General features: G+C 48.3%; 2 protein-coding genes across 5 annotated transcripts; one reads left to right on the top strand and one right to left on the bottom strand.

Annotated features, from left to right (window-relative positions):
• Positions 1 to 92: 92 nt before the first annotated feature.
• On the bottom strand, positions 93 to 8,508 carry ING5 (inhibitor of growth family member 5). 2 transcript variants are annotated; one of them, XM_059855061.1, is made up of 8 exons: positions 8,370 to 8,508; positions 7,716 to 7,787; positions 6,878 to 7,044; positions 5,461 to 5,572; positions 4,669 to 4,762; positions 3,311 to 3,446; positions 3,089 to 3,150; positions 93 to 2,547 (listed from the first exon to the last, which is right to left on the bottom strand). In XM_059855061.1, the coding sequence occupies exons 1-8, from the start codon at positions 8,404 to 8,406 to the stop codon at positions 2,505 to 2,507; spliced, it is 723 nt and encodes a 240-aa protein (XP_059711044.1). In that variant the 5' UTR covers positions 8,407 to 8,508; the 3' UTR covers positions 93 to 2,504. The 2 variants fall into 2 exon arrangements, with proteins under 2 accessions (XP_059711044.1, XP_059711045.1); XM_059855062.1 differs by lacking the exon at positions 8,370 to 8,508 and adding an exon at positions 7,951 to 8,087.
• A 7-nt stretch (positions 8,509 to 8,515) lies between these two features.
• Positions 8,516 to 13,955, top strand: DTYMK (deoxythymidylate kinase). 3 transcript variants are annotated; one of them, XM_059855063.1, is made up of 5 exons: positions 8,516 to 8,730; positions 9,392 to 9,496; positions 10,664 to 10,754; positions 12,699 to 12,896; positions 13,414 to 13,955. In XM_059855063.1, exons 1-5 carry the CDS (start codon positions 8,531 to 8,533, stop codon positions 13,522 to 13,524), a joined length of 705 nt encoding a protein of 234 aa, XP_059711046.1. In that variant the 5' UTR covers positions 8,516 to 8,530; the 3' UTR covers positions 13,525 to 13,955. The 3 variants fall into 3 exon arrangements, with proteins under 3 accessions (XP_059711046.1, XP_059711047.1, XP_059711048.1); XM_059855064.1 differs by having other exon boundaries at positions 8,569 to 8,730; positions 9,388 to 9,496; XM_059855065.1 differs by lacking the exon at positions 8,516 to 8,730 and adding an exon at positions 8,818 to 9,054.
• Positions 13,956 to 14,115: the final 160 nt, after the last annotated feature.

The following is a 14,115-nucleotide window of genomic DNA, read 5'->3' as shown; positions in this document are numbered from 1 at the left end:
CGAACGCGCTCAGCGCGCGCGGGCGGCAGCGCCCCCTGGCGGCCGGAGGTTGCAACAGCACCCCCTCACACATTAATTCCCCCAAACAAACATTTATTCCCAAAAATACTTTATTTATAATATAATCCAACATCTCCAAGATCCAAAAATACAGATATACTTTTTTTTTTTTTAAACTTTACATTCCTTAATTATTTCTTTTTCGGTAATTTGAGTGAAAGTCGGTTCGGACCTCCAGTTTGGATGAGCTGCAGTAAAGCTGGGCCCCCCCCTTGTGTGGGGTTTTTTTTTGGGGGTAATGTTTAGTGGGGTATTCCTTTAAGGATCACCCTTCTCCAGGAAATATTTTAACACTGTACATTCAAAAGTCAGAAGATTTAAATCTTTTAGTAAGCAAAAATGAAGGCTGCTGGTATTTCTGTCTACAAGGAGTTGTAAAAATTCTCTACAACCAGGTGTAAGAGGGCAGGAGATGCTCCTGAGCCCATCCAAGCCCTGAACTGGCATGTTCCCAGTGGGACAGTTTATTGCTGGTATCAAATCTCAGATGCTTTACACATCACAGGCTTTGTAAAGAACAGAATGTTGTACCTCACACTATTCAGAATTCCTAGCAAATTATCCTTCCTTTGGAGGGCTCTACCTTCCAGAGCTTGTTTTCCTTTTTGTTTTGCTGGTTCAAGTAGAAAATGCTCTTAAAGCCCCAAAAGAAATGTGGTTTTTTTTATCCTACCTGACCAGAATTTTAGGGCTGAGGGAAGTCAGCTCCACATTGGCTCACCCAGAGCTGCTCTCTTCCCTCATGGCACATTTCCAGCAAGATCTCCAGAGTGGAATTTTGAGATTGTTTCCAATCCAATGCTTAAACCACAGCAATACCAGTACTAACAAAGCTTAGGAAAACCAGGAAGAGAAGTTGCCTACAATGCCATTCGGTGGGAGGGGAAAACAAACCCTGGGACAGCATCAGGGACTGGATTACAGGCTGGCTCATGAGGTACCACAAATTTGCTCTCATGAAGAGGCAGGAAGGAGAAGAGGGCTCACTGAACTGCAGGCTTGTGTGAGTGCTGTTCCTCCTCCTTCCATCCAGCACTCTGGTTTAATTTCCCTGCCTGCTTTCCATGTGCTACTCTCAGGCAGCAGTGACAAATGCACATTTTCATGCACACAACTGTGTGAACTTCATCTCTCTGTGATGCAATGCAGTGAAGACACCTGCAACATCACACTGGAAATGACAGCACCCTGAAGACAGGGATTTTTTCCTAAAATCCATCCTTTTTTCCTGCCATAAAGCAATGCTCATGGAAAAGCTGGCTCACAGTTGAGAGGTTTCCTCTATGTCAGCAGCAGGCACAAAGCCCACAGAGGGAAGGAGAGGTGGCAGGAGCTGTGTTCTATTTTCCTTCATTGCAAATCGTGAGTAAGAGGCTCAGTGTAACAGGAAAAGCCTTCTTTCTTTTGAAAACAGGTGCCAGAATCTGAGTAGAAGTGTTTTTAACCTTCTGTGCTGTTTTTTTCAGCAGAAGAAAAGTTTATCTGGGAGTTTCTTGATGCCTTGCCAGTAGTCTGTACCAAGAGCTCCTGCACACTGGTATGGAAAGCAGCACACAGCCCTGCACAGAGCTGCCACCAACACCCACTGGGGACCAGAGCCAGCAAAGTTCATCAGCTTGGGGCTTTTTTTTCCTCCTTTCACCAGCAGGAAGGAAACCTGGAACACCTTTCCCCACTATATCTTTCACTGAAGGCAGGGAAGCCTCGTGATGCAGGAGACAGATACAAAAGCAAAACTTTGCTCTTCCATCTCAGAGGAAGGAAAAAACAGACTTTTGCTTTCCAGCTCCTGATTTCCTCTCTCTCTCTTCTGCTGCAGCCACTGACTCTGTGCTAATGCAAGGATTCACATTCATCATCTGAAAGGCAGCTAGAGAAGTCAAGAACATGCAAATGTGGCCAATTAAAAAAAGACAAGAAGTTCTGTTACAACATTCCTGATGGCCTTCTTCAACAGCAGAGCCACACCATCATGGGAACAAACAAATATCCTCATGGAGCCTTTCCCTAAAACCTGATTTCCTGATTTACCCATGTGCCACACAGGCAATCACAGCTAACAACTCAGGCCTTCATCTTATTGAGTGAATAAATCCGACCTTCTCTCTCTCTCCAAGAATACTGCAGGTTTCATCTTCACAGTGATGTAACTCAAAGAATCTTCAGGGAAATGGAAACAGCCAGAAAAGGCAACACCCTCCCTCAGTATTATTGTGCAAGACTAACATAAATAAAATCTCCGTGGCAAAGGGATTTGGGACTCCCTCCCAAAGTCATTGTCTTAGGAAAGAACAGGAATTTCAACTGGCCACTGAATAATTAAATATCATACCAGAAAAAGATGGAAGATAGACTAACAAAAAATAATCAAAGGTAATATTGCAACATGAATGAAGGAATATATTAAATTCTTCTTGCCTCGGCAGTGTATCCCCCTCTACTCCTTACTTCTTTTTCTTTCTTTCCTGAACACAACGAGGACAAAACCTGTAGGGAAAAAAGAGAGGCAGTAATTAGCTCCTGAAATTAACAGCACAGAGCCTGAGAACTGTTTTTAACATTTGTGCACAATTAAGGCTGTTTCTGATGGGCAATGTGTTAATTTGATTAAAACAGTCCATTAGATAAAAGTAACAAGCCCATAATCTTTTCCAAGATAAGCACATGGTAAAATCCTGACAAGTCTTCAAACTTTGCCTCCAGAAGTGAAATAAAGAGGCAGCTGGGTCTGTCTTAAGCACAGCCACAACTAGTGACAATAGAGCAAACCTCAGATGTAACATGTCCCTGTTTACACAAGCCTCAAGTCAAAACCTGCTCTGTTTATCAGGCAGTTTTGCTCCCATCAGTACCTAAGACTTCTGTGGAAATGGATTTTAACAAGAAGGTTTGTCTTTTATCTTCTACCCTCAAATTAATCCCCAGTCACAGAGGATGCAAACTGCCAGGGTCACAGCAGGGTTTTAATTCTTGTTGAGGCAAACTGCAGCCTGATAAAAACCTCAAAGCTGAATGCTGTCACACTCACCATTTCCCTTTTGGTTTGGTGGTCAGGTCCACACATGCAAAGTGGAACCACTCGATTGGGCACTGCAAGAGAGAAAGGAAAAACCCACAGAGGAGATGCTTAGTGGCTCACAAACATTCCCATCATTTGGTATGAGCTAAGTGATCAAGGACCCCCTCCTTGGACTGTACAGGGTTGGGAGGCAGCAAACACCTGAAAATCAACCATCTCTCAAGTGCTTACATCTGGGTTGTCACAGCCAATCATCTCTCCATAGGACACCTGGTGACACAGGCAGTAGGTGGGCTCATTGGGATCCACTGGCATGTCCAGGACATCTGAGGGATGCACTGACAGGATGGTATCAGCAAACTCAGACCTGTGGGCAAGGACAGAGTCAGGACAAAACACGAGTTCTCAACTGCAGACAGCACTGTGTTACAAGGGCATGGCTCCCCACTGCCAGAGGGTAGGGTTAGATGGGATACTAGGAAGGAATCCTTCCCTGTGAGGGTAGGGAAGCCCTGGCACAGGTTGCTTGGAAAAGCTGTGCCTCCCCATTCCTGAAATGTTCATGGCCAAACTTGGAACAACCCAGGCTAGTGGAAGGTGTCCCTGCCCACTGCAGGGGCTGGAATGGGATGGTCTTTAAGTCCCTTCCAAACTCAAACCATTCTGGGATTTGGTGTTTCCAAGACCCAAATCCTACTTGAGAAAATTAATGTTTTACAGTATCTTCCCTAAACCACACTGAGTTAGAGTTTGTATTACATTACCACAATCCAGTAATTAAAATCACAAGGTAGGTTGGATCAAACACAATATGAGTGGAAAGATTTAAGAGAGGGATTTGTAGCTGTCGTGAGTAAAGTAACAAATTATCATAATTATCATACAGATTACTCCTGGTTGTGGGTACAATAACCTGTTTGGGGTTTTCCACAATCTGTTTCAATATAGATTTTTTCATTGTCAGGCATGAGTGAACCCTCTTACCCTGACAGGGATGTGCTGACATGCCAGCAGCAGTCCATAGAAACTACTTTTAGTTTCCTGCCACCTGAAAATATCATAATAAATCAAGCCCCTTTAATATAAATCCCATCTGAGAGAGGGGACAAGCTTTCCTCCTCGCCTCTCAAAACCAAATCATATTATTCAAGGCTACCTAGGACACAATCCTTCGAAAACAACCCTCCAAAGTTCTCCAGGATTTCTAGAACAGCAGCACAACATCAGTTTCTGTCCTGACGGCCAAGTGAATTTCTTTTACCATCAAGACCACAAGCAACTGTTAAAAATAGCCCTGTGACAAAAATCAAAGCTATTTTCTCCCAGCTTGCCAACAGCAACAGGGAGACTGATCTTGTCCTTCCAGTCAGAGTGTTCCAAGCATGCTGAGCTTCCACATGCCAACCAAGGAGTTAATTAACAATGCTGGCCTGTCCTAAGTAGGACATTAATGAAATGGAGTGAGACCAGAACACTCCTAACACTGCTCACCATCTGGACATGAGTCATAAATAGGGTAATATGAGCCTGTGGAAAATTCATCAAGTGTCAAGCCTAAGGCCCTGGAGTTGTGCCTGGCTCTGTCTTACCCTCCTTTGAGCTTCTTTTTCTTTGGTGTATCTTCTTCAGATGTTCTCCTGCCTCGACCACGAGAGCTTCTTTTGTCTTTCTGACTTCGTCCCTCTAGAAAGGAAAAACAACCCCATCACTTTATCTGAGTAGCAGAAACATCCCCAGCTGTTGTTCTTTTGATGCAGCTACTGGCTTGAAATCCCTATTTCATATACAATTGAGTAATCCTTATTATATACGTAATTGAATATGCTGTCTGAAATGCATTTGTAAACCACAAGTACACCAAATTAATAACAACTGAGCACCAAGCTCTTGTGTTTGCAGTTTTGGCAATAAACAGCATCACACTTGATTAGACATGCAGTATTTTTTTTCCATCTCAGTGTATTTTTAAACACAGTTAATAGCTTACTCAATAACCAACATAACTTTTATCTCCACCTCCTTGCTCCTACCCCTTTTTTCATTGTTCAAAGGCATAAAGCTGTGCTGCGCTACTGCTTTTAATTTTAAATCTTCTTTTAATTCCTAATTTCTCCCAAAACTAAGAGTGTTACAGCAGTGCAGTTTTGGCACAGCACCCTCTTTAGAACCAGTAACAAGCTCAGGATGAAACAGTGACAGTAAGTTTGATCCCAGCACCACATTACTCTTCATCTCTTGCCCACTGTAAGAGCATTAAAAACAAACAGAACGACACATTTCTTTCCTTCCTCCAGAAATAACAGCCTATTTTACATCTCAGCTTTCCTGCTTTGATACTCTAAGTGCTGAAAAAAGCTCCCAATTGTGTAAAGTTCACCCACTTTTGAGGCTCCTGGATGCAGGGGTTTCAAAGTCGCTGCCTTCCAGTTTATCTTTGAGATCAGCTTCAAAGCGAGCCAGGTCCGCATCCAGCCGGCGGATGTGCTTATCCACCTGCCCCAAGAGGAAACCACAAACTGAACTGCAAAGAAACACCCAAAAAAAGAGCCCCAGACAAAAACAGGAAGGGCTCAAACTTGGCTGTTATCAGCAGGAGCAGAGTGTGGTGGTGCAGAGCGAGGCAGGAAAGGGGTATGGGCTGGGGAAAGGGAAATGGCACAGGAGGCAAAGCACAAGGATCCAGGCCCTCCACAAGCAGGCAGGAAGGGAGGAGAAGGGAGGCAACAGGGAGTCAAAGCAACTCAGAGTAATGATTTTCAGGACAAAACAAGATGAGAGATATTAAAAATCATGATTTTTGTCCCTGCAATTTTCAAAATTCAAAGGCAGTCCTTGAAATGTCTTGAGCAGAGCACACAGAGTTTGCCCTGGTACTCCACTGCCACGTGAACCCAAGAAGTTTAACAATAAATACAGATAGAGGATGGCTATCCTCAATATCAAGTCAACACACACACATTAATTAACTAATTACTGTAATTAATTAATTACTGTACTGTAATTAATTAATTAACTAATTACTGTAATTAATTAATTACCCTGGCTGCAATAAAGTGACTTTCAGAACAGGGATTCCAAGGCACCACCCCCAGACTGTGCTGCTGCAATAGTGCACTAGTTATCCAGGGCATTGATATTCCTGAGACATCATTTCCTTTCTTGCAGTACTTGATGGCAGCCAAACACCTCTTGCAGCTGCAGCAAAACCCCAAGCATCTCTGCAAGCTGGGTAACAAATACTTAATACAGTCAAAAGGATTCCCCTCACTCAACTTTCATCCAGGAGGTAAAACAAGGGGAGATAAGAATTATTCAAGGGACAGAAGGAAAAAAAAAATGGAAAGCTGCATCTTAAGAAATGGGATTTTCTCCCAAGGTCCAAGGAGGAAATTTTGATGTCCAATAAACCAAGGCAACTGAGCAGAATTCCTGCTACTGCTCCACAACACAGCACAGCAGCTGGCTTTAAAAAACCCAATTTGTTTTCAACTAAGTGTGCCCCAAATAAGTTATCAGTAACAGAGAGCTGCTGAGGAGGAGGGAGTGGGGTAAATTTGCTGGCATTATCACACAGCAGAGGAGTACTGCTGATAAAAGAGAGGGAAACTCACTAATTCTGCACCAAAAGAGAAACCTGGTGCCAAAGGAGAAAGCTTTTTGGGGATGGCAACAGAGCGAAACATAAACTTGAGGACTAAATTTCTTTTGGTAAGAAATTTAAGTCAAAAAGAAGAAAAGGTGAGGGGAAGCTGACACTGTGAAGCATCTCCACAGGATGCCCATTTTTCCATGGCTCACCATCTCATAGGTCTGCATGGCCAGCTGCACTTTGTCATCACTGTACTCCTTACACTTGCTGTAGGCACTCTGGATCTTCCTCAGGTGCTCCACCCTCTCCTCAGGTACCATATTCTTCACAGACTCAATGTAAGCTGCTGCCAGGCTGTCAATCTCTGCTTTCTTGTCTGGAAAAAAGAAAAAAAAAAACACAGGTATTTTTTGTTTTCTGTTTCCATTTAGGAGACCCTTCCTGACAGCTGTTATGCTCCCCTCAATTCCTTAATGCATTTTCCTTTTTAAAAACAAAGCCTGTTAAGTTAAAGGTGTTCACTCTTTGGGACTTGTGGTGTGATTCTGCTTTCTCAAGTGTTCTACAGCTAATTCAGAAGTTAATTCACAGTTAAGATCATGAACTGAACCCATGGGCTCACAAGTTTCAGCCTCTCTTCCCACATACAGAACATTTTACTTGCTGGGCCATCACTTACTGCTCTGATGGTTCAAAATTAAAATAATTAATGAGCAGATAGGTACCAACAAAAACTTCAAAAACGAAGAAAAATCATCCTGCAAGGCACACAGGAATCTAGAACTTGTTAGATATGGGAACACGTGGAAGGAAGGCCATCCAAGTGGCCACTGAGTAGCGTGATCACAGAGCTATGAATTTAAACTGCAAACAAAATCAAGCCTTGCCATGTGAGCTGTATCCTCACAGGAAAGAGGCAAACACTGGAGAGCACTCAGCCTGAGAGAAGGAACAGCCACGGCCTCTAAAGCCCGGCCTCCAGGGGGCTCTCCCCGTCCTCCAGGCCGGGCTCTCCCGCCCTCTACTTGCCAAAACACCAGCACGTACCTTCTGTTCTCTGATCCAGCTCCCGCATCAGCTGGAAGTTCCTCTGCAGCTCGCATGGCAGATTCTCAATGCCTACAATAAAAATGCTGCTAAATGCTCTGAGCAACCTTATCTACGGAAGGCGTCCCTGCCCGTGGCAGGGGCTAGAACGAGATGAGTTCTAAGGTCCTTCCCAACCCAACCCAACCCAACCAAACTCATCCTGCGAGTCACGCACCGTGAGCCGCCCGCTCACCTCAGCAGGCCTTGAGCACCTGTCCGGCTCCTGGGCCGGCACCACGGCCCAGCCGAGGGGACAGGAGCAGGACCCCGAGCGGAGGGACGGGACAGGAGCGGGATCTAGAGCAGAGGGAGGGGACAGGAGCGGGACCCCAGGTGGAGGGAGGAGAAGGAGCAGAATCGCCACCCCGCTGATGCCCACAGCCGCCATGGCTTCACTCCCACTCCCCAGCGCGCACTGCTGACGTAGCCCGGCGCAGGCTGATGACGCAAGCCCTGTGCCACCGCCTCCCCCTGCCTCTCCCCCCCCACCACTCCCCCGCGCTGCCCGTGGCGCAGTTCTAATTCCCGCGCTGCCGCCGCCGCCGCCCCGATTCCGCCGCCCCCACCCCGTTCCCTGTCCCGGCCCCTCCGCCGCCCCCGCCCCGCGCTCACTGTCCAGGTAGTGCTCCAGGTACATGGCAGTCGCCATCTTGCGGCCCGCGCGCCGCTCCCCGCCGCCCGCCGGGCCCGCATGACAAGGCCCGCGGCCTCATCCCGTATTCACGGCCCGCCCGCCGCCCATTGGCCGCCGCCGGCGGCGGCGCTGCATATTCATGAGGGGTGGGGCGGGCGGCCATTGGCGGACGCGGCGGAAGGGGCGGGGCCGAGCTGTGTGGGGCGGTGATGGCGGCGCGGCGCGGGGCGCTGATCGCGCTGGAGGGCGTGGATCGCGCCGGCAAGAGCACGCAGGGCCGGCGGCTCGTGGAGGCCCTCAGGGAGGCCGGGCACCGCGCCGACCTCCTCCGCTTCCCGGGTACGGCGCGATGGGGCTCAGCCCGCCGAGGGAGGGAGGGAAGGAGCGGGGGGCCGGCCGGAGGATCTCGTGGCGCGCCCGGGCTTTGGGCGGGCCCGCGTTTGAACGGAGGGACCGCCCCAGCCATGAGCGATAGAGCCCTCCCAGCCTGGACGGACCGACCGCCTCCCACCGGACAGACGGACGTCCCGGGAGGATGGACTCCTCCCATCCCGGACAGACAGACCCCCTGGGCGGATGCACTCCTCCCGTCCTAGACAGACAGGCGGACAGATTCTCATTCTGGATGGACCGAGCTCTTCCCCCCCAGCCTGGCACAGGCAGGTAGATCCAGCCCCTTATGGACTGACCTTCTTCCACCTGTGGCAAATAAACATCCTCTCACCTGGACATCCTGCCATCCCTGATGGACAGACAGACTGATCTCATCCTATCCATGACAGACATGCCCTGCTCAGACCAGCCTCCCACCTCTGACAGACAGACAGATTCTGCCGTGGATGGACGGACCTCGTTCCATCCATGATACACAGACAGACCCTGCCCTGCTCAGACCAACCTCCCACCCGTGACAGACAGACCCCTCCCCGGACAGATGGACACCCCTCTGGGAAGAGCAGTTCAGGGCAGCCTTTGCATGTTCTGTGTTTCCTGCAGACAGGACGACAGAGATTGGGCAGCTGATCAGCTCCTACCTGGGGAGGGAGAAGAACCTGGAGGACCACACCATCCACCTGCTCTTCTCTGCCAACCGCTGGGAGCACGTGTAAAGATGATGTTTGCTCAGCTGGGATAGAAAAATGGGTGGGGTTGGATCCCACGGGGTTTGAGCTTGCATTGGCCACAGAAAGTACAAGAATGTGATCCTGTTCAGACAGGAGAACAGGCTGGCAATGGTGTCTTAAGGACTCTTACAGCTTTGGATTTAATCCCAGAATCACAAAATGGTTTGGGTTGGTAGGGACCTCAAAGTCCATCCAGTTCCATTCCCTGCCATGGGCAGGGACACCTTCCACTAGCCCAGGGTGCTCCAAGCCCTGTCCAACCTGGCCTTGGACACTTCCAGGGATCCAGGGGCATCCACAGCTTCTCTGGGCAACTGTGCCAGGGCCTCAGCATCCTCACAGGGAAGAATCTCTTCCCATTATCCCATCTAACCCTGCCCTTGTAATCTTAGATCAGATCCCACAGTTTGTTTTTTGTTTTTTTGAATCATTGGTGCCATATTTCCAACTCTTGTGCTGTACTGGATTAAAACATTGGGCAGCTGAGACTGAACCAGTTCAGGCTGTGAATTTACTCCCTTTCCTGAAGATACCTTGCTTTGCCAGGCAGCCCCTGTGAGTGACAGTGCTTAAGGAATTGTGCCCAAATTTCCCCTGTAGCCAAAGGCTGTGTTCAGCCAACTGGCTGTCTTTGCTTTGGTCACAGAGCCTGTGTGTGGATGTGGGGAAATCACTGTTGGCTGTTGTTTTTACCTGGAAATACAGATTCCAAACTGTTCTCATTTCACAGAAAAGCTTGGCTGGCTCTGCTGTAGTGGCAGTGCCAGTTAAGCAGAAGGCACAGAAGTGAGCTCTAAGAAGAAGTGTCATGAATAAAGGTGGCAGAGCATATCACAAAATCTGCTGTACCACCTAAAAAGGGAAGAGGACTGAGCTGTCCATGTCAATATAGTTCATCTTTGATCTTGCTTGGAAGCCCTGGAGCTGCCTAGAGCAGTGCCCAGTGCTGCCACGCTGAGTTTGGGTGTCATGAGAGGGTATTTGGTCAGTGTCTGGTGGGGAATACAGACAGCTCTTCACCTGCCACCTGCACCACAGCTGACCTCCCTTAATGATGGAGTTAATCTTGGAGTTTTAGATGAACTCCTTTCATTCCTGTCACCATAAAGGAGTGCAGCTTTGTTATTTTATCTCCCCCATGGTTTCAGGCCGATGATGAAGGAGAAGCTGCAGCAGGGGATCACGGTGGTGGTTGACAGATATGCCTTCTCTGGAGTGGCCTTCACAAGTGCCAAAGGGGTGAGTGAGACCTGCAGCAGCCCCTGTCCCCTCTCTGCTTGGGCAATCAGCCCCAGGCTGTTGGTGTGGATGGCCCAGGGGCCATTCTTCTGGGAGGTGAGGGATGGAAGGTTCAGCTCAAGATTTTAACATGGGCCCACCCTTCCCCAGAACAAGCAAAGAAACTTATTTGGTGACGTTTTGTAAGTCTGGACAGACTGCTGGACTGGAAGCTGACCTGTGTGACTCTGGAGAATGATTCTTGGAGTTTAGTAAAGACTCTCTGTACATGCTCAGGCTGCTGGGCCATCAATTTGTGGAACACAAGCACATACATTAGAAGGGACCTGTGGAATTCAGCCTCCAGCAGGGCTGACATAAGCAAGCTGCTTGGGCCTACATCCAGCCAAGGTCTGAGTATCTTCAGGGATGTAGATCCATTCCTTTCTGGGTTCTTCTCTGCTCACCTTCAGAGTAAAAACGATTTTCTTCATTTAGCCTGAATTTCTGGCATTCCCACTTGTACCTTTTGGCTTTCAGAACAAGTCAGCTCTGTCAGCCTCCCTTGGAGCCATTCTGCACAGACACTCTTGCCCCACTCCATCAGAAGTGTCCTGTTCCTGCTGAGCAGTCACCAATCCTCTAAGAGTGGTCACAGAAGCTCCAGCCATGCCTGCAGCACCAGCTGTGACCTGCATTCATTCCTGCCCAAGCCTTTCCTGCTTCCTGGAGGGACTGAGGAGATCCTGGGCCCCCAAGCCCTGCACCCTCACCTGCATCTTCTCTCACCCTCCTGCTTTCCTGGACATTGTGTAGCTTGAGACAGATGCATTGAAGCATTTAGGTGCTAACCAGGTGTCTGCAAAAGCCCCAAATTAAGAGCCAGGATATGTAACACGAGCTGAATCACCCCAAAATAATGATCCCAAATCCTCATGGGCACAGCAAGGAATGCTGTGCTCCTTTCTGGTGGGGGGAAAAAGGGTGTCTTGAAGTGTCTGCATTTCTTTGAATGTAGCTGGTGACCTGCAGGGCTCAGCCATGTGGATGCCACCCTTGGGAAGCAGGGATGGCATCCTTTGCTGCTGGAATGGGCCTCCTCCGTTTCTTAGAAGAATGGAGTTTGGCATGTTTTTCACTCAAGAAGCATTCCTAGAAGAAGGGAGATGTTGATGCCCATACCTAACACAAAAGTCTGCTGGCTGCCTGAGCTCACACCCAAGATGTTGTGGCACTTTCAGCTCATTTTACTCCCTCATGGGATTGAAAAATCCACTGCACATATATCCCAAAGATACCCAGATTACCAGGATACAGAACATCTGGGGAGAAACTGGAGGGCAGATGTGCCAGCTCCTCTTAGAGGGATTTAAGATGTGGATGAGCAGTAAGTGGATGCTGTAGTCTCACCAACATCATGGATTCATTCATGGATGCCCTGGTGAAACTCTTCAAACCTGTCAGCAAAATCCAAAAGCTGGAAAACTGCATCTGTTGTGTCTGGGCTGAAATTCCTGGGGAGGTGGGTATTGGGGAGGAGCCTCCATGGGCTCAGAGAGAGCTACATTGCAGCTGTGTGGTCTTGGTGTTTGGGAACAGCTTTCTTTTGGACTGAGCAAGTTTTGGAGTGGTAATGGCTGTGTGGAGGCTCAGAACGTGCCTTGGTGGAGCTCAGATGGCATCTGCAGGAGAGGCATGAAAAGCTTTCACTCTCTCCAACCTAAATAGGCACAGGAGGTGCTGAACACCTGACACAACCTGCTCACCCCCCAATGAGCAGGGCTGAATGCCCACGTGGTAAGCTGGGCTATCACCTGTTCAGTTCGTGGACTGTGCTGAGTGTTTTGGGTTGCAATTCCTGCCATCCTTGGCTGTTCCTTTCCCACCTCACTCTCCAGCCAACCTGCTTCTTTCCTGTCTCTGTGTGTGTCTCACCTCACACTCTCTTGTCCTTGCTTGGGGCAGAACTTTGGCCTGGACTGGTGCAAACAGCCTGATGTTGGGCTCCCAAAGCCAGACCTGATCCTGTTCCTCCAGTTAAACCCAGAAGCAGCAGCAGAACGAGGCAACTTTGGACAGGAACGTTATGAAACCAGCTCCTTCCAGGAGAAAGTTCTTCAGTGCTTCTATTGCCTCATGGAGGACAAGACCCTCAACTGGAAGGTGAGGAATTAACTCTAATGGGTTTGTTATTAACTGGGGTGGGGGTCTCTATTGAGAGCTTCCACATTTTGCCTGTCACATCCCTGTGCTGCCCCTTCCCACTTCTGCTCAGCAGGACACGTTGGGGACCAGCCAAGGACACTGTGAGATGTGGCAGAGGGCACTTCCCTGTTCCAGGAGACCCTGGTCAGCTCTTGGTGCACCTGGGATGAATCCCTAGCTTACCTGCCTCTGTCACACACCCCAGACACTGCCAGCAAACAACATGCCAGCAGCAGCTCCTTCTGTTTCCCTTCACCCACCCTCACATCTACTTCTTAAATGCCTATTCCTACATATATTGATTTCTCCCAAATGCACTCCAGAAACTGCAGGGAGGAGGTGTAATTAGCTCATTTCATGACTCAGGAAGAATAACATATTGAGTAATGGGGGGTAAGCAGATGTTAACAGCAAGGTTTTTCTCATTTCTGTGTTCTCTGTTATCTGTCCTGTATTTTCGTTGTCTTGGAAACAGACAGTGGATGCTTCAAAGAGCATTGAAGACTTGCACAGAGAAATCAAGTCCATTGCAAAGGAAACTATGCAGGAGGTTCAGAATAAACCTTTGGGAGAACTCTGGAAATGAAACTTCATACAGGTCTAAAAGAATAAGGGAAAGGTCACTTGGATCTTCTGCACTTGGATGACTGTGACATGCCAGCAGCTTCAGCTTAGATCCTCTGTATTCTTTTGGGTCCAACATGCTGCTGATGTCCTTGTTATCATCTGCTCCTCCCTTCCAGCCTACAGAGTCCCTTCTGCATTTTTGAAATGAGCATGCCATGAGTGTATATCAAATTCCTTGTCAAAACCTCCCTCTCCCAAGCTCCTGTTCCAGCTCCAGTCCTGGAGTGCAGATGTGGGTGTGGAACTCAGGGCTATCCCTGGACACAGACAGTTCCCATTTTTAGGGAACTGCCACGTTTCTGATCATTCTTCCTCTCTAGAAAATGCATCCCCCCCACGCTCAAACCAGTTTGTAGAGGATTTGCTAATAAATTACTCTTTTAAACATTTGGCACAGGGCATGTTTTTTTAGTAGGATAATTTATCTTCTAGAAGGATATATGGGAGGTGAAAGTGCTGCAGTTCAGGCACTAAATCCAAGGAAAACTGTTTGCTGGAGCTGTGGAAAAAAAGGGAGAAGTGAATTCAAGCCTTCTCCCCAGCTGTGAGC

The sequence above is a fragment of the Haemorhous mexicanus genome, chromosome 10, assembly GCF_027477595.1.
Source record: "Haemorhous mexicanus isolate bHaeMex1 chromosome 10, bHaeMex1.pri, whole genome shotgun sequence".
Classification (NCBI taxonomy): Eukaryota; Metazoa; Chordata; class Aves; order Passeriformes; family Fringillidae; genus Haemorhous; species Haemorhous mexicanus.
Note: the sequence above shows the minus strand (reverse complement) of the source record. Positions and strands in the feature narration are given on the sequence as shown.

Excerpts from the sequence above, each read along its gene's own strand:
- ING5 (XM_059855061.1), bottom strand. The coding sequence starts at position 8,406 with ATGGCGACTGCCATGTACCTGGAGCACTACCTGGACA. Across the intron at positions 3,447-4,668 it reads AAAAAGAAGCTCAAAGGAGG|GTCTGAGTTTGCTGATACCA; the intron begins GTAAGACAGAGC and ends CCTTGCCCACAG. Across the intron at positions 3,151-3,310 it reads TTGGCTGTGACAACCCAGAT|TGCCCAATCGAGTGGTTCCA; the intron begins GTAAGCACTTGA and ends TCTCTCTTGCAG.
- DTYMK (XM_059855063.1), top strand. The coding sequence starts at position 8,531 with ATGAGGGGTGGGGCGGGCGGCCATTGGCGGACGCGGCGGAAGGGGCGG. Across the intron at positions 8,731-9,391 it reads CGACCTCCTCCGCTTCCCGG|GACGACAGAGATTGGGCAGC; the intron begins GTACGGCGCGAT and ends TCCTGCAGACAG. Across the intron at positions 9,497-10,663 it reads GCCAACCGCTGGGAGCACGT|GCCGATGATGAAGGAGAAGC; the intron begins GTAAAGATGATG and ends CCATGGTTTCAG.